Raw genomic sequence first — 22,300 nt, 5'->3', positions numbered from 1 at the left:
ACTTTGATGGGACAGTACCAAGTCTTTAATGGGTCCATGCTTCCAGAGACTTTTGAGGATTATACTCCAGGTCACAAACATTGAGAATAGCCACGACTCTTTGCTTAAATGCTTTTCTTGTGCAATTCCCATTTGCCCCTTCCATCAGCCCTCTAAAATAAGGACTGCTTCCTTCATCATTATCTTATTTGAGAAGATACCAAGGCTTATGGAGCTATGGCAGTTAATTCAAGGTATCATGCTTAGAAAACGGAAACCCTATTAGATCCTGGTCTGAGTTTTCCTCCCTGCTACACTCTCTTTTTCTCTCATCCAGCAGGACAACCATCCTCACCCCCCGTGGTGGACACCAAGCAAGGCAAAGTCCTGGGAAAGTACACCAGCTTAGAAGGATTCGCACAGCCTGTGGCCGTCTTCCTGGGAGTCCCCTTTGCCAAGCCCCCTCTTGGATCCCTGAGATTTGCTCCACCACAGCCTGCAGAGCCCTGGAGCTCTGTGAAGAACGCCACCTCCTACCCTCCTATGTAAGTTGCAAGGGTGGGCCTGTGCCTCTTTTGGAGGAAACCTGACTCACAGTGACATAGGAAGGGACAGCACTGTCCTCTTACTGGCTTCTACTTTGTTTTGGCATCAAGAACACTGTGGAGGACTTCAGTGTACCCAAGTCCAAGGTTTCCTTTCCAGGATCTTTTTCTCTGTATGCCCGCAGTACATATTTCCTCATCCATAACGAAAGGTTTCCAACTGCTAGAAATAGAAGAACATGGTGGAAAGTTGAACCACTTAGAACTGCCCGGTCGCCTAGAACCCTTTCTTCATGGTGTACTACTTGAACTCCCACTGTTTGGTTTGTTTTTGTTATTTATTTAATGTGTGCTTACTACAGAAGAGTTAGGAAACAAAGGATGAGGAAAGTGACCCCACCCAGGATGCTACCCAGAAACAGCTGTCACTGCCATCTGACACATTTCCAGTCTCTTGTCAGTCACAGGCCTCCATGGCTCTGATGAATGCCTCCCTCACTTATGAGTATGCTGGCAGCCTCAGTCACCCTCTGCCACTGACTCTTGTACTGTTGCTTTTAGTCATCTTAATTTCAGTATCACTGCATGACATGCACCAAGTCTTTAACATATGATCAACATGAATTGTTGGAACTACTCCACATATTCATGAATACTTGAGGATAAGTCCCAAGAAATATAATTATTGAACCAAAGACTATGAACCTATTCTTAAATTTTCTCCAGAGCATCTCCATTAACAAACTCTGCCTAAACCTTAGGCTTACTGAAATAGTTTTATTCTGCTTATGGGGAAACAAATAATGCAATGATCATATTTCAATTGTGTTAAAATCTTTGTGAACGTAAGAGTCCTCTTTTGATATTTGAGTTACTGCTTTTGTGACTATTACACCCTTTCCCTCCATAATGTAAGAAAAGTTCCCAGAATGAAATGTAGAACCATTTTTATTGATTCATTTCTGTACCTGGCATTCATTTCTGTGTCACCCTGACATCTTAAGGTCTCAGCAGCTGCTTCTAAATGATGCTTCTACAAGCCAATAATGCTTGGCTTCTGAGTCCACCAAGATCTGGGAACATGGCTTGTAATGTACTGGGAAAATAAGCACTGCCCAGCATGGGTCTTCAAGGTGGTGAGATGTTTAACTGGTTCTCTGACCACCCTGTGCTATGTCTTCTCATCTATGAAATTTAGATGAAGGTGGAGCCTACCCTGAAGTTCACCCAAGGCATTAATGTGTGAGCATATAATGTAAATCAGTCTTCCACACTGGAAGACATCAGTACCATTACTAACTTTAATCTTGAATGGCCTTTGAAGTCTTTTATGAGAGCAACAGTGGTTACTTCAAATAATTGATGGCAAAATCCTAGCAGGCCAGTGTCGCAAAGCTCTTGGACATAGCAGCCTTCTTGCTGAGACCTGGCAGACTGGGAGCCAGGTCAGGAAATCCTTCAGGGTCACCCAGCTTATCAGTGGGTGAAGCCGAACTGGAAAGCAAGTCTTTGAGTTACTGATGAGATGCTGATGTCTCAACAGGTTTGCCAGTTGAGAGCATTTCTGGGACCGATGGCAGTCACCCCAGGACTAGTCCATGTTCACCTCATAGAGAATCTTAGTCAACTTTTTAACCCACTGTACAAAGCTCAGCAGAGCACAGGACCCTATCTAGCCAGTATAAGGAGCGTCCTCTCCAAGGGCAAGCCAAATATATGAGCACCTATGTTCCCTTTGCCCAGGGTAGATCTAAGACTCTGGGAAGGGAGATACAATAAGTGGTTCACTTGCTGTAGGACAGGGAGACTGCAGCCACAGGGTGCCGTTCCCATGGCTCCTGGGGTATCTTTATTCCAGTGTCCCCATGGGGTGATAATAACTTATGGATTTACAACTCCCAGAGGAAGGTTGACGCCAGGTAATGTTTCCAGTTTGGGTCTGATGAAACCTTGGGTGTTTTCTCTCTTCTCACAGGTGTTCCCAAGACCCAGTGACAGGGCAAATAGTCAATGACCTCCTAACTAACAGGAAAGAGAACATTGCTCTCCAGTTTTCTGAAGATTGTCTCTACCTAAATATTTATACTCCTGCTGACTTGACAAAGAGTGATAGATTGCCAGTAAGTTGTGGAACTGTTCTAACCTGAGCTTCAGCATCTGGCTCCTCCATACAACTGGAAGGGCTTAAAATAGCTAGAGGCAGGGGCACCACAGGAATGAACTGATTCAGAGGCCCAGAACTTCCATCCATCATAGAAGACATTTTTCTTTTGATTTTTCCCTAGGGACACCAAGCAATGGTATTTGCCTTCTAGGTCCACTGAAATCTGGGAATATTGCTTGTGATGTACTCTTCATTGCATGAGTCTCCAAAGCAGTACAACATTGAGTAGCTTCTCTTACCATCTGTGACTTTGTTTCCTTGTGTGTTAAACTGGTGTTTGGGAAAGATGGTCTTATAGCTAAAATATAATCTGCCCTGGTTTTCTCACACAAATAGAAGGAAAAACTGATTACCTATAGTTATTTGCCAGACATCTGCTGGCAGTTCCTTTGCCCTGGGAATTGTGAGTCAGTAAGAAGAAGAACTGCTTCTGAGAGCCTCTGTGGCAATAACCTACAGCTAGGGGCAGATATCCTGCTGTGTTGCAGATGTTGAGATTGCTTCTGGGACTGGAGCTATTGGCCCTATAATGGCACATGTTATAGTTCTTTGGCAGTTATAGAAGTCAGAGGGCCTCCTTCCCCCAGAGAGTAGCTTCCGGGCTACACTCCATTCTCTGGGCAGGGTCTAGCATTGTAGCTTCCAATTTAGTTAGTTGTTGGGATTCCCTAGTACTACAGCCCAGCAAGCATTACAGATTTCAGACCTGTGTATCAGGATTACCCAGCCCCTGATAGCTATTGCTACTGTTCCATCCCGGAACAAGAGTTGCTGAGACCTGGGGTCCATAAGGCCCAGGAACTCTCTGAAACTCTTATAGCGGACAAGACCTGATGCATCTCTTCTCTGGCTTTTGTGGTCCTATTCCTCTCCAAGCCTTAGCTATCCACACTCTGTAGTCTTCATTTCTCTGCTTCCTCTTGCATCTGTCCTTGCTATTCTCTGGGATACTTTATCTGCCTCTCGCTGCTATAGCAACTATAGTGGCTGCTGTTTCTAGGGTGGTCACTATCACTGCATTTTGCTACTACTGATGCTTCTATTGATGTTGCTGATGTCACGCCCCTTGCTGGTTCTGTGACTGCTGTGCTTCTGTAAACTTTGCACACAGCTGTGCTGTCCCCAAATGCCATGATGTCTGCCTCTGGCCCTGTAGTAGCTGCAGGGTGTTCCTCCGGCTCTGATGCTGTCCTTTCTTCTGTTACTGATTCTTCTCCTTTCTTCTGATCACCACCTCAGCCAACTGGACTAATGGAGGATATCAAGACAAAGAAGAGGGACAACAGTGTAGCTTGGTGGGAGAGTAGCTGTCTGGATGCTCAAGGCCTTGAGTGTGATCCCCTGCATCAGAAAAAAGAAAAAAAAAGACTAGTCAAGAAACATCCACTCCACTCTAGAGAAGCCGTTGAGCCAGAAGTATTTGAGTAAGTTTGATGTTAGCCTGGGCTACATAGCAAGTACTGAGCCAGCTATCATTATTCTGTCTTAAAAATCAAACCCTTATCTGAGAGAGAGACACACACACACAGAGAGAAAGAGACAGAGACAGACAGAGAGAGACAGAGAGAGACAGAGAGAGACAGAGAGAGGAGAAAGGGAGGAAGAAAGGAAGAAGAGGAGGACCAGGCTCAGGGGCCTCCTCACTAGGTCACTTATTCCTTCATCTTGTTGCACTCAGTGTCACCATATGCACAGTCAGACCTGGAGTCTGAGAAAGATGAACTTGAGCCATTGACATAAAGCCCTAGCATGCGGAGGGTGGAGTGCTGGGGTGACATAACATCACTGGCCTCAGATGTTTCTATGATGATGCTTACAGTTTAAGGAGGCCTGTAAAGACAGGGCTCATGAGTATTTGAAGAAAGGCAAGAAATGATGGGGAAGATGACATTCTAGGCCCCAGCATGGTAGAAAAAGACTGCCTGTTGCATGCAGCCTTGTTTGGTACTAGTATGGCTTCCATGATGTCAAACTTGAGTCAGCTTAGATTTAGGCAACCAAACTAGACAATTTCTACGGCCCTTCAGAGCTTTCTGATAATCTGTGTTGCTGTGCCTTTTTCCAGGTGATGGTGTGGATCCATGGAGGTGGACTCGTGTTAGGTGGGGCATCAACCTATGATGGACTGGCCCTGTCTACCCATGAAAATGTCGTGGTGGTGGTCATTCAATACCGTCTGGGCATCTGGGGATTCTTCAGGTAGAGTTTGAACTAGCCCCCCACATTAGTCTGTTTTCTTATTATATATCAGAATACCAGATCAACACTTGTGATATGCATAAGGAAAATATTATTGAGTTGAGAATTTCAGAGGCTGGTCATCCAAGATACGGTTTTCCTTCTGTTTGAGGTCTGCTGTGGGCCCTCATATTGAGATCAATATAGTAGAGGAACAGAAATGGAATCTTCAAGATGCAGAAGAGATCACACACGAGACAGAAAGCTGGAGGGAGATAGCTGAGGAAGCCTTGCTATTTTTATACCTGGCTCACTAGGGAACTAACCCTGGTGCCGTGAGCTCACCAAGGGCAGTGCACCCAGTGACTTAATGGCCTTTCACTGCACCTCACATTTTACAGGCTCTAGTACTCCACCATTCTTTTATATGAACACATCCAGATATAACAACTGCCAGAACAAAGACACCAGGATTGGGTTCTAGTGAAGGCATCTTGCTCCTCCACTGATGGACCTCGCCTCTCCATTCATTCTCCATCTATTACACTTTCTTCTAAGCTGATTTATGTGTTGTTCCCTGTGTGATTCCAGACATAGATAACAGCTACTTCTGGACCACGTTTTGCAGAGTGGGCACATTGCTGTAGGGGGTGGATTGAATTATGGCATACTCCTGCTATTCTGAGCCGAGGGGGGAGAACAAAGCCTTCCTCCTTTTCCTGCATCCCACTGTGCTGATGCTGGCCATGCTGCCTCCTGCTTGCTTGAGGCATCAAAGTCTGGAGGACATTTTGAGCTCCACTGTTTTCTTAAACTCAACGTCTAACCAATGAACCAGTCCTTTTGGCTCCACCTTCAAAAAAAAAAAAAAAAAAAAAAAACTGACTTCAGCTACTTAGCATCTTTTCTTGGCTTCCAGTCTGATTAAAGTCTTACAGTTTATGACTGGAGTATTATTATGACCAGTGTTTTGTTTTGTTGTTTAATAAACCTGTTACTTTTAAGGCATGAGTTTTCTACAGAGTAGCCAGAATGCTATGACAGACAGGAGCTGAATCATATCTTCTTCCTGAAGATCATTTCCATACACGTGTGGAATCTCTTATCAGGGCTCTCAGCACCTGCTCTGCTTGTGTCTGTTGATAACGACACCCAGATATTTGGCTCTATGGCTCCAAGGTCCTCTGTAGCTGCTGCTTCTTATAACAAGCAGTAATATTTTATGATATTCATAAGCCTGCATGCTCATTTTACTCAGGTCTCTATTAGCTAGCTCTGCTCCCAAGAGGCCTTTCTTGGTCCTGCAGTCTGAAGTATATCACCCACGGTCACCTCCCCTCTCCCCATCCCTACATCTTTTGTAAGCTAGATTTATTTTTATTTTCAAAGAACTTCCATTTCTTGATACTAAAACTTCTTCCCACTTGTTCATGTTCACTAAGCTCTGTAGTATGAACTGAATGGACTCAGAAGTTGGGGGTTTTGACTGTCTCGTTTCCAGATGAGCACTCACGAGCTCGTAGGCAACACTGTTCCTGAAAAATGAGTGTAGAGTCCCAGATAGCACATTGCTAGAGAGATGAGGGGCTGATGAAGATATGTATTAGGACTGCAGAGCACAGCTTATTTCACTAAGAGCCCCCAGCTCACTCCTAGCCCTGAGAATCCTCTCATGACATATCTACTTTCATCCTGGTTTCTTGCAGCACAGGGGATGAACACAGCAGGGGGAACTGGGGTCACTTGGACCAGGTGGCTGCACTGCACTGGGTCCAGGGCAACATTGCCAACTTTGGAGGTGACCCAGGCTCTGTGACCATCTTCGGAGAGTCAGCAGGAGGTGAAAGTGTCTCTGTTCTTGTAAGTGTCCCTGGGACCAGGCCTTACTAAGTATGCTATCTGCTGATAGGATCCCTTGGAGACCAGACACCCTAGCCATGGGGAACTTTGATTTCAATACCTAGATTCAGGTTGTTACGTTCATTGCTCAACATTAGACAATGGAAAACTAAGAACCAAACACTCCCCCACTTCTAAGAGGCACTTTTATGCCCTACCATAAAAAAAGCACCTGCTATATATTATTTCTCTTCTCACGAGATTGAGTTCTTTTTCTCTTTGCTCAGCACATTAACTTATAATTCACTTTTGGGGGAAAGAAGTGTTGAAAATAGACTACAGATCATAAAAGGGAAGGGCATGGGGTAGTTCAGGCACCACTATTTGGCTCCAAGCTAGACCTATACATTGAGGGAACTGGAGTACTTGGAGCAGTCAGGGGGTCATCTTAAGTAGTCTTGTGGCTTTGAAAACCCAATAAAAAGGGCAGCAGTGTCTGGGACTGAGGGTCCAGGTGGGAATGGAAAGACAGTTGTGAGGCAGGGTAGACAAATGCTTCGACAGGGAGAGGTCTCAGACACATTCTGATGGTATGAGGAATCAACTTGGTGTGGAGACAAGGAGTGGGAGACACTGTGGGGATCTACGGAAACTTCTGGAAGTCCTCAGTGACCCGCCCACTCCCTGAGAACTGATCAGAGTGCAAACCCATCACCATACTTTTCAAACATGTGGCTGATTATTTGAGGAAAAATGATCTTGCTTTCCCCAGAGATAAGGGAAAGTGCAGATAAATTCAAAGAGGACATTTGGACGTGTATGACTGTAGTATTTCCACAACCTTTGGAATCCTACATGTATCTACCACCTCTCTCCTGTAAACCCGCCTTCCATCCTCTCTCCTTTCCATTGTGTATGTATGTGTGTTCTTGTGTCTCTTTCACTTATTCATGTTGCATAACTTTTCTTTTTATCAGTTTTTAAATGTTAGTTTAATTCTGCCATGATTTCCCCTTACATAACAAATATATAGAGTTATAGCTTGTGTCTTCACTTCTGACCCTAAAGGAACACTAAAAACTAGCTTTAGCTTGTACTCTATTTGGATTCTTCTACACATGGGCTATTTTGGAAACTTCATCACATAGGATTATTTTGTTCAGTAACTGAAATATTTTTGTTCTAGGAAGAGAGTCCAAGGTCTTTTTCATGCTATCATCTTGATGAGATAACTAAATATTATAAGTAATCTCCTAATTTATACAAAAAAGCATTGCAGTTCATTTTCTTTATTAGTTCCTGAATTACAATGTTTTTCACATAATATATTGATTTCATGCTTACAATCAATAACTTCAATTTCCTCCATATATTATGTACAATGTGATGATAAATTGGAATGAGTTGAAGGACAAATTTAATTAATTTTAACATAGTTCCATAATATTGATATTGTAATTTGCTTAAGATGAGATATTTTTAAATACTTGTTATTGATTCTACTTGTATTTCACTGAGATCCCATTAGGAACAAGGAATAATTGCAATTTCTTAGTACTTTTTAATGTTTTATCTGTGGACTCTGACATGACAGTTTTGGAGAAGTTTCCATTAGCAGTTAAGAAGCCTTGGTATTCCCTACATCTTGGGTGGAATATTTTGAATAAATCTGTTAAATACAGTTGATCCATGGCATATTTTAGCTCTGAGATGTCTTTGCTCATTTCTAGTTTGGAAGACCTTTCTTAATACGAGGGTTGCATAATGAAGTCCTCCAATACTTTTGCTTCATATCCTGGGTGGCCTTTCATGTCCCTTAGTGATTGTTTTATAAAATTAAGAGGCTCTAAATGTTTGCTTATAATTGTGGTGCCTTCTAGATAAATTCATCCTTTATTAATATATAGTGTTCCCTATCTCTTTTTTTTTTTTTTTTTCGAGACAGGGTCTCTCTGTGTTCCCTATCTCTTATAATCTTATAATTAACTTTACTTTGAAATACACATCATCGACTACATGCCTGCTTGTTTGCAGTTTCCCTTTGCATGGTCATCTGCTTTCTCTGCTTCGGAACTCAGTGTGTGAACACCCGTCTGTTAAAATGGACTTGGCTTTCAGTTTTTCCTTCTTCTGACTCTTTGGATGTTTTCTGTGAATGTGTCCAGGGGGATGTCCAAATGAAGTTCAGCCACAGGGTCAGGTAGAATTTGGTGCTGGCTGCCATGTGGGGCCACAGAGGCAATCCCACATTGGCCAGGAGCGAGCAGAACCAAGGGGGAGGCTTCACACGGTCATCAAGGTGATCAAACGGAGTCCAAACACTGGTCCCACAGAATCTTGTGAGTCACTGAGTATAAAGTCTCCTTCTCTACTTGTCTCTGTCAGGTGTTGTCTCCCTTGGCCAAGAATCTCTTCCACAGGGCCATTTCTGAAAGTGGTGTGGCCCTCACTGCAGGCCTGGTTAAGAAGAACACCAGGCCCTTGGCTGAGGTAAATTCTACCCAGTGCTGTTCCTGTATCCTTTTGTCTCCTCTTGTCACAAATCTCTCTTGCTATTGGGTACAGTTGACATTTTCAATGACTAGAGCTTATTTGGGGCTCACAACTAGGCCAAGATCTGCAAGTTCTGAAGTGATTTTTTTTTTTTTTTTTTTTTTTTTTTTGGTGAATCATGTTCCTTAGACACCTGACAACTCAGTACAAGTTTCGATATGGCAGCGAGCATTCCCCTGAGTATATCACATGGGTAATTTTTCCTCGTAGGAAAGATACAGTTCATATGTGAGTGTGGGTGGCAAAAGACACCTGGCCAGAGTGTGGAGTGAGTAACTCTACACTAGACAGTAGAATTCTTGGTTCTTTTTCCTTACCACACTGGCTTCTCTTAACACATCCACATTCACAATGTTATGTCAACTTAACAAATTAGTTTTCTTTTTTAAGATGGGGGTCTCCCTATGTAACCCTGGCTGCCCTGGAACTTACTCTATAGACCAGGCTGTCCTAGAACTCTCCAAAATCCACCTGCTTCTGCCTCACAAGTGCTGGGATTAAAGGAATGCGCCACAACACCTGATTCCACTTAACAAATTATAAAGTAGCACAGGCTCAAATATTTAAATAGTCTGTATCAAATCCCAATTACTCACAGAGGCAACACTTGGAGGGGCCCAGAACCCACACCTGCTGGTACTGAGAATTTGGGGCAATCGTGTATCATCAGTAGAAACTGGGTATTGGATAGAACCCTAGGCTGTATTGACAGAGGTTTAAGTACCACTCTTGACCTTTGCTTGTGACCTGTGATCTGTTGAAGAAAATTGCTGTCATATCTGGTTGTAAAAACACCACTTCAGTTGCCATGGTTCACTGCCTTCGCCAGAAGACAGAGGAAGAGCTCTTGGAGACCACACTAAAATTGGTAGGTGAAATTGGTTGGCCTCTCCCAGTGCTCCCCAACCTTGTACTTTACCTCAGACTTCTTCACTTCATCTCTTCTGCAGTTTTGGAGAAACAACTCAGGACATCCTCTTGTCTCTTGGCAACAGTAGCAGCCTTCTGTGTTATTGAGATTGTTTTTCTTTCTCTCTTTCTCTCTTTTATAACGGAAAACTCTCAGTGTTTTTTTCATTATAAAGTATCATTTGACTGATTTAGAAGCTATCTACATTATAACAGTTATTACCTACTTTTTCATGTTTCCAGAGACTATGTCTATAGAGTCAATGAAAGTTACGGGCCCAACCATTTATTATCTTCCATATATCCATCCCTCTATCAAATTCACTGAAACCAGTTCATTGGTCTAGTATAGATATGGGTTGAACCCAATATGGCTTTGGGTCTTGGATTCAAGTAGATCATGCTCAAAAAATAGTGAAGTCTATGTTTTTCAGAGTTAAAAACAGCTGTTTCCTCTTTCTCTTTGGATTTCTGAGGTGATCTCACTATGTATCTGGTTGGTTGTTCTCTGAAAAATCCCTGTTTCACCATCTTCAGTGATGGTATTACAGGTATTCTCCTTGGTGTATGTTTCACATCTTTTGTATATCCAGAATGGGAAAATATATCTTTCAATCATAGGCATACCCATTACATACAGGGTTAGTTTGTATCTTTGGGAATTCCAGAGAACCTAAGATCACATGACATTTCTCTAGGAGTTTTGAAGGTGCTTCTCTGACTTTTCATTGAGAGACAATAAAGAGGGGTGGGAGGGAGAGGGGAAAAGAGTCATAGAGACTTAGAGAAAGGCCTACCTTGGCTGGTAGACCCGAAATGCAGTTGCTTTCCATGCATGGGTCAGATTCTTTAGTAAGTGTCACATTGTAATCACACTGAACATGGTAAATGTAAAACACAGGAAAGTGCAATAGAATTTTAGTGAGCATGGGCATTGGAGTTTTCGAACACAGTACTAGAACACTCACTTCAGGAATGTATTGTGACTGAGTCTTCCAGTAACTAACATCTAAGACATTCCGGAGCAGAGAGGACTCAGGATGTAGCTAGATCCAGGTGCTAAGATCATACTTAGCATTTTCCAGTCTCTGTCCCTCTGTTGGCCATCATTTCTGGCTGGCTTCTCTGTGGAGGAGGCTTGTTTTCTGGAAGGCTGAAGATAGCATCACTCAAGATCTACATGGCATCTCTTTAGAAGCTAACTTTCTCCAAATGTTATTGGTGTATTTGGTATAAACTCTATACTATCTTGAAGGTATCTTTGAACTGTTCTTTATATTTGGGGGTATAGCCCCATGGCAACTGGAGTCGCCAAAACTTATGACATCAGAAGGAAGAATGTTAGATTTAGGCAAGCATTATCTCCTGTCACTTCAGCCCATCTTACAATCTCCCTGCAAGTCCCCATATACCCCACATACAATCACATTGCTTTCACTGTTTCTGTAGAGGAACCATGGGGTGTTGTAGGAGAACACATAGGTGGAAAAATGAAGAGGACAGCTGCCCATAGTAGGTGGCTTTCCAGAGCTCCAACGACCCTGATTCTGCCCCCTGCCCCAACACACACACACACACACACACACACACACACACACACACACACACACACAGTGCACAAAGACAGAGAACACTGTAGGAATCAGGAAAGAGAGACTTGGTCACACCCTAAATCCAACTCAGAGAATCAGCTTGGCACTCAGGATGGCTGCCTAACACAACCTCTGTCTTATCTTCACAGAATCTTTTTAAGCTGGATTTGCATGGAGACTCCAGACAGGTAAAGATTATCACCTTTTGGATTAGACTCCTCTTGAGTTTTAACAGTGCTTTAACTCCAAATAATAAGACTTCTGTTTGTGGAATTCTGGTTATTTCTTTGTGTGCATTCTGGAGGCCAAGAGAGGAGAAACCACTCATTCACTTGTCAGTTAGCATAGACAGAAAGATCCCAGACTAGAATTGAACTTATTCCCAACTCTCTGTGGAGGACTGTGGTCAAGAACTCTGTACCCTGGGGTTATTTGGCCCCTTGTCCCCTTCTCATTCATATTCCTCATTCCCAAAAGGGGCTTGCAGGGACAGGCTTCGCTAGAACATCCCACTATCGGGAGGCAGAGATGTTTTGTGAAAGGAACAGGCTGATGAGCCATGCAGGGAGGAGCCTAGACTTTCATTCTCTTGTGACCTAAGAAAGTCTACCCACCATTTTTTTCCCTCCTGCCTTTTCAATACCCAGCTATTGCCAGCTATGGTCCTGTCCTCTGTGTTTATTTCTTCACGGATCCCAGAACTTCCTTAAAGGGTCGTATGAAATGAGAGTCTTTCAGGTACCCAGTAATGATTTATTAAGAACTTACTTTGTGTCCAGAGCTGATTTAACAGCAGAGACATAACAGTAAAGTACATATAATCTACTGCTTTATTGGAGACTTCTGTCCTAGTAGGGAAGGTATGTAGCAGAAGAAAAAATATGTAATGACATGTTTTCTATTAGAATTAAATTGATTGGGAAGTATGGGAATGAGAGGTGGGAACCAAGTGGGAGTCCTGTGGGCCTAGCATCCTATTTGCAGTAAAGTTTTATCTTCTTGTCTCATCATTGATAATTACACATGTCCACCGTGTGGCCTATTTACTACCAATTTTCAATGTCTGCTGCTTTAAGTTATTTCTCTGCTTAAGATGCTCTAGAGCATAGTGCTGCTGATAAGTCCATTGTCTCCGGGGCATGACAGGCTGTGACCAACCTTGGGGAGAAAACATGAGCAATAGCTGGGCTTCTGCCAGGCCTGAGTTCTGGTGCCTCTTGACCTTGAAGCCAGTGCTGATGAGCCAACATGACACTACACCCAAAAGAGAAAGAGCAGAGTAGTCAGGTGATACCTTCAGTGTGTGAAAAAGGCAGGAAGAGATGGGAAATTAGGCAAATTAGTGGATTCATGAGACAACGCATTTAAAAACTCACAGTAGACTTCATGATAGTGAATCAGAAGCCAAAGAAATTTATTCTTATGTAACCCATGGTCAGGGAAATGCTAAGCCCTATTAATCTGATGTTTTATTACAAATAAGTTCTACATGTCGATTACTTGTAATAGATTAGTTATATAACATGTTTTTAAAACTGGGACCCACATATAATACAAGGTTGATTAGAATGTTGAGAGCAGGTCTCCAGAAGCCTACCCCATTAAGTCCCCAGCAACAGTGGCTCAGAATTCACTGATGCAGAATTTATGTCAACTTCGCAGGCATAACTATCAGGAATAGTGAGAATCACTCTGAATGATATAATCTACTACAGATGGAAATACATATTCTATAATAATATACATTTAATTTCAGCTAAGGGCCCCTCTTCTTCCTTGCCACCCTCAACTTACTCCTGAGATGCCCCAAATCAGGCCATTGTGGCACATACACCATTAATTTCCTTCTTAGTACCCCAAGTCCCCACAGTGTCTATTTTCTAGCTTCTCCATTAGAAAGTCAGAGAGGGAGACAGATTGTTCCCAGGCACTGTGTTGTTCTCTTCCTCAGAACCATCCCTTTGTTCCCACTGTGCTTGATGGAGTGTTGCTGCCAAAGGCACCAGAAGAGATCCTGGCTGAGAAGAACTTCAACACTGTGCCCTACATCGTGGGAATCAACAAGCAAGAGTTTGGCTGGATTCTGCCAACTGTGAGCATGAACAGACGATAAGACCATCCCCTACCCATCACTCCCCCCAACCTTTCTTTCTTCCTGGACCTCTGCTTATACCTAGGGCATCTGTCTCTTGTTACACATGAATACATCCTTGGAGACATTTTCTGGCTAACTTTAAACCTGGGTGGTCCAGTCCTGGGAATCTTATCTCAAGGAACAGTTTGCCACTCCATTAAACTTAGGTATTCAGAATGCACAGGCTGAGAAGGCCTACAAAAATAAAATCCAGGCATTCAGACAAACATGAGTGTCTCTAAATGGAAAGGGCTGGAAGTTCAGAGGAGTCTGACTGGGAAGCACAACTTCCACCATGGACTTGGACTTATTTCCCACAAATCTCTGCATACGTTCTCATTTCACAGCATTGAAAGATTCAAAGTTTCTCTGTCATGACTTATAATAATACCCTCTTAAAGGGAAAGAAGGGCTTTTCCTTTTCAAAGATAATAACGGAAGCCAGACATTAGGTTCAAGAACAAGGAAGGTTTCACCTGCAAATAGGGTAGCAAGGGAAAGAAAGCTCAAACATGACTTGAACTCAAGTCCCAGATAGAAACATCACTAATGCTGGAGATGTTACAAGGCTGGAGAAGCTGAGAAAGGAGCCGTGGAGTGAGTGCAGAGTCTGGGTAGATAGACACTAGATTTCTTATTCAAAACTCATCTTCATGACAGGTAGAAGGTCACGAGGAAGTAAGGGCACCAACATGGTTGAGATGGAAAGAATCGCCACCCTGGGTGTTTACATCCCAGAGAGGTTACAAAAGGATGAACATTTATTCTCAAGCATTTGAGTCTTTGGGTGTGAGGTTGCCACAGGCAGAGAAGTAAGGCCAACCCCAAGGTTTCTATAGTCAGTTTGGAGCAGGCGTTGGTGGCTGTCTACCCTTACCATGTCTTAGCTGAAGATGAATTTCTGAAAGCAGCAGACTTGGCCAGCACAGTCATTATAAAGAGACCAGTATTATCCTTCACGTGGCTTTGGGGTGCTAGAAGCTATACTGGAATTAGACCAAGTCTCTGTATAGGACTGAGACAGGCTGAGAGTGTCACCAGCCTCACTCCAGAAGGGCCTTATAGATACCAAAGAATGCAATGGATGGCTTTTGCTTTCTCTTTTACATCTGTGAGGTTTTATTTCCTCTCTGCTTTGAGGGTCATTGTGCTCCCTAGCCTAATCAATACACATATTTAGGATATCATTGGTCGTGACCGGATTTCTGTAAAAATCCATCTGTTTCCCTGATTCTTTTAAAGCTCATAAACAGAATTGCCCATCAAAGCCCAACTGAATATCTGTATCTGCTTTGCTATAGTTTGCCTGTATGCTCCATTCTGATAATGTCTGTTTTTAAAGTGATGTTAACCAATGTTTTTAAGTAGATGATGAACTACCCACCCTCTGATGTGAAATTGGACCAGATGACAGCCACGGCACTCTTGAAGAAGTCCTCTTTTCTTCTTGTAAGTATCCTGGGGACCATGACAGCTGGTTGAGAAACAAAGAAAAGTTGTGAACTTGCCCCAAATTATAAACCTACAGAATTTCAGGAAAAGAATGGAGTCCTCTCTCTGTCCCCAGTTTTCCTGATGTTCCCACATCACTGCCCAGGACTTGTTCAGGGTTCAAGTGATTCATAGTCAATGAACCAACAAGCTGGAGGAGTCATCCAAGCCACGCTGTCACTTTCCTCATCCATTCTAGAACATCCCTGAGGATGCAATTCCAGTGGCCATCGAGAAGTATTTAAGAAATGCAGATGACACAGGTGGAAATAAAGACCAACTTCTGGAATTGATTGGGGATGTGGTATTCGGGGTCCCATCTGTGATTGTCTCCCGTGGACATAGAGGTGAGTCCCTGAGGTTGAACAGGAGACAGACTTATTTTGCCCCCTTTTCTCTGTGACTGGCTTACCCACAAACAGTTGCAAATGGGAAACTACCAATATCAAGCCTCTAAGGCTGCATTTTGGCCTTCTCTTAGTATTGTCCTCTTTGATTTAGGCCAAAATCATCTGTGAAACTCACTGAAATATGGAGTAAGTGGGAGTTGATCCCAGAAAATATGAGTTGGGACAAGAGGCAGTCAGAGGAAGGCACAGAGGCTAAGAATATATTCACTGGAGCTGGGTCTGGGGAGGGCTGGGAAACCAGCAGAACACATAACCCAAGGCGATCCCATCTGAGTAGTCAGCAGAGCAGTCTGTAGTAACCAGACAAAGAACCCTTAGGTAAAGAGTGACAGATGGTGGAATGCAGACAGAAGTCAGGCTGGGAACAGGAGCAAGTGTCACAGCAACAGCATGTGTTATTCATTATTTTTCCTTCCCATGAATAGGTTTTACACTGGGATATCTATTTTCATTTTACAGTTTTTACCTGGGTTGTCTCCACTTTTGGAATCAAACCCAGAGAGCCATGTTCTAGCCAACATCATGTAGGCTTTCTTCCTCTATGTTTTAGTTTCCCATTGTGAATTAGACTTACAATCCAATTTTCTATTTTTTTCTTTTGTTTATCATGTGAGATAAGTGTCCAGTCAAACACTACTGCATGTGGCAATCTACTTCCAAGCAGCAACTACTGAAGTGATTTTCTTTTTCTGGGTGTTCTTTGGTCTTAGAATGTCCAACAACAATGGGGAATCCATGATACAAACTATGCTTATTCTAGATGAAAGATACAACACAAATTTTTCTCATGAAATGGAAAGTCATAACACATTCTAATCACAATTAGCTGTGTTTTGGGTTCACGTTGAGCTCCATTTAGGTTCTACTGGTCAGTGTGTCTACCTTTTGTTGTTGTTACAGTTTGTTATTCTAATTATGTGTTTTAGTACAGCATGAAAGTACTGGATGAGACGTTAAGCACTGCTCTTATTACTTGTGATTGCCTTTAGTATGTGCATGCATGTATGCATTTGTGTGTGTATATGTGTGCACATGTGTCTATGTTTACTCTCTGCAATGTGATTTCATATGAATTTAGAATTACTGTTTCTATGTCTGTGAATATTGACTTTAAATTTTGATAGGAACTACACAAAACTGGCAGAACACTTTGTATAATGTAGGTATTTTGACTACTTTTGTTTTTACTTTTTTAGATAGGGCCTTATTATGTAGGCTGGCCCAGAACTCACTCTGTAAACCAGGTTGGTCTTAATTAAGATGATAATGCTACATATCACAAGAATAAATCACTTTTCACATCTTAGTGATAAATATTACTGCATGAAGCTGGATTTGCCTTTACACTTCAACGTACTAGCATCTTCTTGAGTGCTTTTGCATCTATACTTATAGAAAATATGATATATTTTTTATAGTATTTCTCGTATTTAGTTTGAACTAAAACTATTCCATCTTCCTTGATTTTTTAAAAGAAACTTAGGGTGAGCATTTGGGCTGATACTAGTTTTTCCCCTAAGGATTAGTGTAACCCATCTGGGAAGTCATCAGAACTTGTGATGTTCACTGATAGGAGGTTAATGTTATCACTGATTCGATCTATTTGTAGTGTGTATATGTGTGTGTATTGTGTGTGTGTGTATTTTGTGTGTGTATTGTGTGTTTATGTGTGTGTGTATGTATAGTGTGTATGCATGTATGTGTATATGTATATGTATGTGTATGTGTATGTACATATATGTATATGTATATGTATATGTATATGTATATGTATATGTATATGTATATGTATATGTATATGTATATGTATATGTATGTGTGTACATACACAGGTGCCTGTGAAAGTCAGAAGACTGTACTGAATCTTTTGGAGCTGCCCCATGTGGGTGTTGAGGACTCAGGTCCTGAGGAAGAATACCATTCCTCCTTTCTACTAAGCCAACCCTCCAGCCCCTACTTTATTTCTGGTAGACTATATTGAATGGACAACATATTATTTTTTTTCTCTTAGGTTATCGAAAGTCTGTATATAAAATAGTCTGTAGTACCTTCTTATGCTCCATTCTCCTTCCCTGGCATCGTATATAACACCAAGTCTTTCCTTTGTGTAAATCTTCTCTTTTTCTTAGTTCAACTAAGTTTATTAGTTTTGCTTTTCTTTTAAAAAAGAAAGAAAAAAGAAACTCATGAAAAAAAACCCTCTTATTTAATTAGTTTTATGTTTGTTGGCATTTTATTGTCATATATGTCTAGACACCGTGTGTGTGTGCCTTGTGTCCATGGAAGTCAGAAGAGGATATTGGATCTCCTAGGATTGTAGCAGCCTATGGTTGTGAGCCTCCATGTGGGTGCTAAGAACTGGATGCTAAGAATTGAACCCAGGTCCTCTAGAAGAGCAGCCAGTACTCTTAACTGTTGAGCCAACTCTACAGTTCCTTGCTTTTTATCAATCATAATTATTTGTTCTTTCTGCTACCCTTGGGTTTACTTTGTTATTCTTTTAGATCCCTTTAATGTAACTGTGGATCTTTTGATATTTTTCCTCTTTTTATAATGAAGTTGTTTAATGCTATGAATGTTTCTCATACAACTACTTTGGCTATATCTCATTAGTTTTGGCAAGCTATGACTCCACTTTTGTGTGCACACATTTGTATGTATGTGTTTGTGTATATGTGGTAAACACACATGTACATGAATGTTCATATGTGTGTGGGCACACACTTGTGTGTGAACACCAGACCTCTGTTGCTCTCTACTTTAAATCCTGAGATAGGGCCTCTGGCTTGAACTCAGGGCTTGATTGTTCAGCTGGTCTAACTAGTCAAGAGTTCTCCAGAGATCCCGATCTATGCCTCCAGCATGCTAGGATTACATCAGCCTGTAATGCCAGAGGCAGGCTATACTGGCATGCATATCGGGTATCCAAACACTCATCCTCACATTTGTGTGGCAAGCTCTTCCCCAGTGAGCTACCTCTCCATCCCTGTTTCAATATGCTTTAAAATTTCCCCTTGGTTTCATAACAGACATATTAGTGACTCAAGACCATGTTTATTTCCAAGAGTCTATCAGTTGTCTAAAATTGTTCCTGGTGTCTATGTCTGATTTCAAACCATTGTGATCAGAAAAGATGCTGTCTCTAATTCCAATCTTCTTGTATTACCTCGGCATTGCCTTGTGTCCTCACATAGGATCTACTCAAGAGAATGTTCAGTGAGTGCTTGAAAATAATATGTATTGTTGGGTGCAATATTATGTGCAAAGCTATTAAATGGATTCTTCCCAAAATACTGACCAAGACCCATTTCCTTAGCAATTTTCTATCTGAATGAGCCATCATTGACCGTGCTATTGTATTGAAGCACCTTTGTGATGTTATTACACCCGACCTCTTTGGTGCTTCAGATTCTCTAACATGGAGATGCTCTAGTTTAGGATGCTAAGAACAAGTTTGCTAGAACAACTCCACATTTCAACTCCCTCTACTGCACACTTTTATGTCTTTATGATCAGAATGTATATCACTTTGTAATGACAAAATTTGGCTATAGCTATCATTTGATTTAGTTATAGCTATAGCTATTATTTGACTTAGGCATGTTTCACAATACTATTGTTTTGTCCCTATACTGAGAATAAGCTTGCTGTACGCATCATCATGGCCATTCTAAGTATTGTTCTCTGTTCTGTATCATTGACTTTTGTGTTTTCATTTGTACCATGTTATCCATCTCTATATTTATGTTTAATGAGGAAAGTAAGGTATGTCTAGAGTGGTGACTTTCATAAGATTTGATTTGTCTGAGAAAGCTGTTATTCTCTCACTTATGAACAACAGCTTTCTCCAACATCATACTCCTGAGACAAAAGTCACTAGTGCTCCATGTTTACATGTATTTATCTTTAGAAATCTTCACTTTCAGACAAATATCTTGGAAGTGCCTCACATTTTTCAGAATAGGTGGGGAAAAAAACCCACCAAGAATGCTTAAAACATGACTGAATGAAGGACACCCAGCAGGGTGTGGATCTTGAGATGAATGAATGTTTGTGGGTTATCATTGAGCAACGCAGTGTGCTTACTGGATGCAGGGCATTCATAAATCTTTTCCCTCACATGAACATCACTGTCTCCTCCCACTAACTGCCCAGTGCTAAGCACATCAAGAAGCTTCGGTTGAAGTATTTCTCTTTTTGCACTGATACTCCGAGGTCTCCTGCATTACAAAGGCCTTGATGCCATCCAAGTTTGTGTCTGGAGATATGAATGGTATGTGAACCTGTGTCTTCTCAGATGCTGGAGCCCCCACTTACATGTATGAGTTTCAATATCGCCCAAGCTTCTCATCAGAAATGAAACCAGATACGGTGGTGGGAGACCATGGAGATGAAATCTACTCTGTCTTCGGGGCCCCAATTTTAAGAGGTAATGGTGCTTTGCTGCCTGTGAGCTTGCAATTCGGAGCTTTGTGTTCCAAGGCTTCCGTGGCCTTGAGCATATTTCTCCTCCTCTCTTGATGTTCATTTCTCAACTCAGTGTAACAGGGATGAGCTTAACTCTCAAGTTCCCAGGCTTTCTCCCACTCCAGCATAGATAGGGAAAGGAACGTACTTCTGAGCAGCCAGCAATACTCTTTATCAAGATCCTTATCAGTAGTGCACCAAGAGAAATGGCACCCGAGTGTCCCATCCATAATTAAATCCTCATTCATAATGACATTTCAGAATATAAGTGAAGATGAGGTCAAGCTGTTCCTACTCAGCATGACAAATCAGAATATGAGTAATGGATGGGTCAGATGTCATGTGCATCAGTCTGCCTATATGCATACCTATCTGTATGTGATAGTTTACCTCTATTGTAATTAATACAATATGCAAAGAAAACCTTTCAGAATGTCTTTAGTACTTCAACTTCTAGTAGTTGCTAGAATTCATGACTGTGAGCCACCTCATGGCTTTTTATGATATACTCTATAGCTCCCAAGATTACATCTTAGAGCCATTGTACATCTAATTGTGGGCTTGTGGGGAATACATAAGAAAAGATGCAAGAGCCAGAAATCCAATACGCCCTGTGATCCAGAGAATTCTTCATCTGTGGCATTTTCATATCAAGTAGACTAGAATGATCATAGCAGAATATACTACATGCCTACTGTATAGTAGATCAGTTATTCTCAGACAGAAAGTATACACCAGCGAAGCACAGCCCTCTAGTAATAAAGTTTTTGATTCTACAGCTTTGATGTAAAAGCCCAAACTCGACTCTTTTAATAATCTCTTGAGTGATACCGCTCTCATTAGCTCATGAACCATGAACTGAATCAAAAAGATTATTCTTATTCCTCACAGGTGGTACCTCAGAAGAAGAGATTAATCTCAGCAAGATGATGATGAAATTCTGGGCAAACTTTGCTAGGAATGGGTGAGTCTAGTAACGCAGATGGAGCCAAGTTGATGGGTGAGATGAGACAGTAGGGTACCCGGAAGGAAGAGGTAGCTTTTAAAATTTAACTGATTGGCTCCATCCCTGTGTAACAATGGTGCTCCTTTTTCCACCCCCTATTTGTGGTGCACAGGTCTTTAGGAGAGACAAAACCCTATAAATATCACGGGAAGGTAGGGAACACATAACAGCTTTAAGGAATTCCATTTTATTCTGTTCCCAGGAATCCCAATGGACAAGGGCTGCCCCACTGGCCGAAGTATGACCAGAAGGAAGGTTATCTGCAGATTGGAGCCACCACTCAACAAGCCCAGAAACTAAAAGAAAAAGAAGTGGCTTTCTGGACTGAACTTTTGGCTAAGAAGCAACTGCAGACAGAACACACTGAGCTGTGACTGGGAGACTGCCAGCCTCAGCCTCAGCCTCAGCCTCAGCCTCAGCCTCAGCCTCAGCCTCAGCCTCAGGGGAGCCCAAATGAGACTACTTCACATGGAAGATGACTGTGGCCAAGGCTTTGGGGAGGCTGCAGAATTGTGTGGTGGGAGTGGGTGGACAGAGGGCAGGGAGAGAATATTTGCACATGTGGACTCAATTTGAAAAAAATAAATTTTGTTCCATAAATCAAATCAATATTGTAGACTGGAAATGAATGTATGCTCCTCAGAGAGAGGCAATGTCATAGGAAGATGGTTCTTCAGAGAATCCATTTGTGGTATGATTATCCAGAAATCTAAGGAAGACAAGTATGGGGGAAACAAGTAGGGATTTTGGCATCAATGCATCAATACATGAAGAAATTTAAAGGGTTTGATGAGCTGTTAAGGAGAAGTGGAGGCTAATAGGAAAGTTAAAAGGTGCCTGGAACCACGGATCCAAGGAAGAGTTACACATATAACTGATTTCTCCATGTACATCTACCACAAGTTTATGAGAAAAATCCTGAGCAGGTATGAATCATAAGAAAGGCATAAGTCCCTGCTCAGTTTTTTATCCCAATGAATGAAATCTGTAAGGAAAAGCACAAGGCTTTTTTAAATTTTTCCTCTGATGGCTT

General features: G+C 41.9%; 1 protein-coding gene across 2 annotated transcripts in view; it reads left to right on the top strand.

The window, feature by feature from the left end:
- Positions 1-21,828, top strand: part of LOC110337200 (carboxylesterase 1E) — a 26,358-nt gene extending 4,530 nt beyond the window's left edge. The window contains exons 2-14 of one of the 2 annotated variants that reach the window (XM_029532553.1): positions 317-524; positions 2,500-2,644; positions 4,754-4,887; positions 6,573-6,726; positions 9,091-9,195; positions 10,022-10,126; positions 11,909-11,947; positions 13,711-13,851; positions 15,262-15,342; positions 15,584-15,731; positions 20,092-20,223; positions 21,153-21,225; positions 21,470-21,828. In XM_029532553.1, coding sequence (XP_029388413.1) covers positions 317-524; positions 2,500-2,644; positions 4,754-4,887; positions 6,573-6,726; positions 9,091-9,195; positions 10,022-10,126; positions 11,909-11,947; positions 13,711-13,851; positions 15,262-15,342; positions 15,584-15,731; positions 20,092-20,223; positions 21,153-21,225; positions 21,470-21,641 — 1,637 coding nt within the window. In that variant the 3' untranslated portion in view covers positions 21,642-21,828. The remainder of the gene's footprint in view (positions 1-316; positions 525-2,499; positions 2,645-4,753; positions 4,888-6,572; positions 6,727-9,090; positions 9,196-10,021; positions 10,127-11,908; positions 11,948-13,710; positions 13,852-15,261; positions 15,343-15,583; positions 15,732-20,091; positions 20,224-21,152; positions 21,226-21,469) is intronic. The other variant, XM_021219971.2, reaches the window with a different exon arrangement.
- The last annotated feature ends 472 nt before the right edge of the window (positions 21,829-22,300 follow it).

This window comes from Mus pahari, chromosome 20 (genome assembly GCF_900095145.1).
Source record: "Mus pahari chromosome 20, PAHARI_EIJ_v1.1, whole genome shotgun sequence".
Lineage (NCBI taxonomy): Eukaryota > Metazoa > Chordata > Mammalia > Rodentia > Muridae > Mus > Mus pahari.
This window is presented reverse-complemented; position numbering and strand designations above follow the sequence as displayed.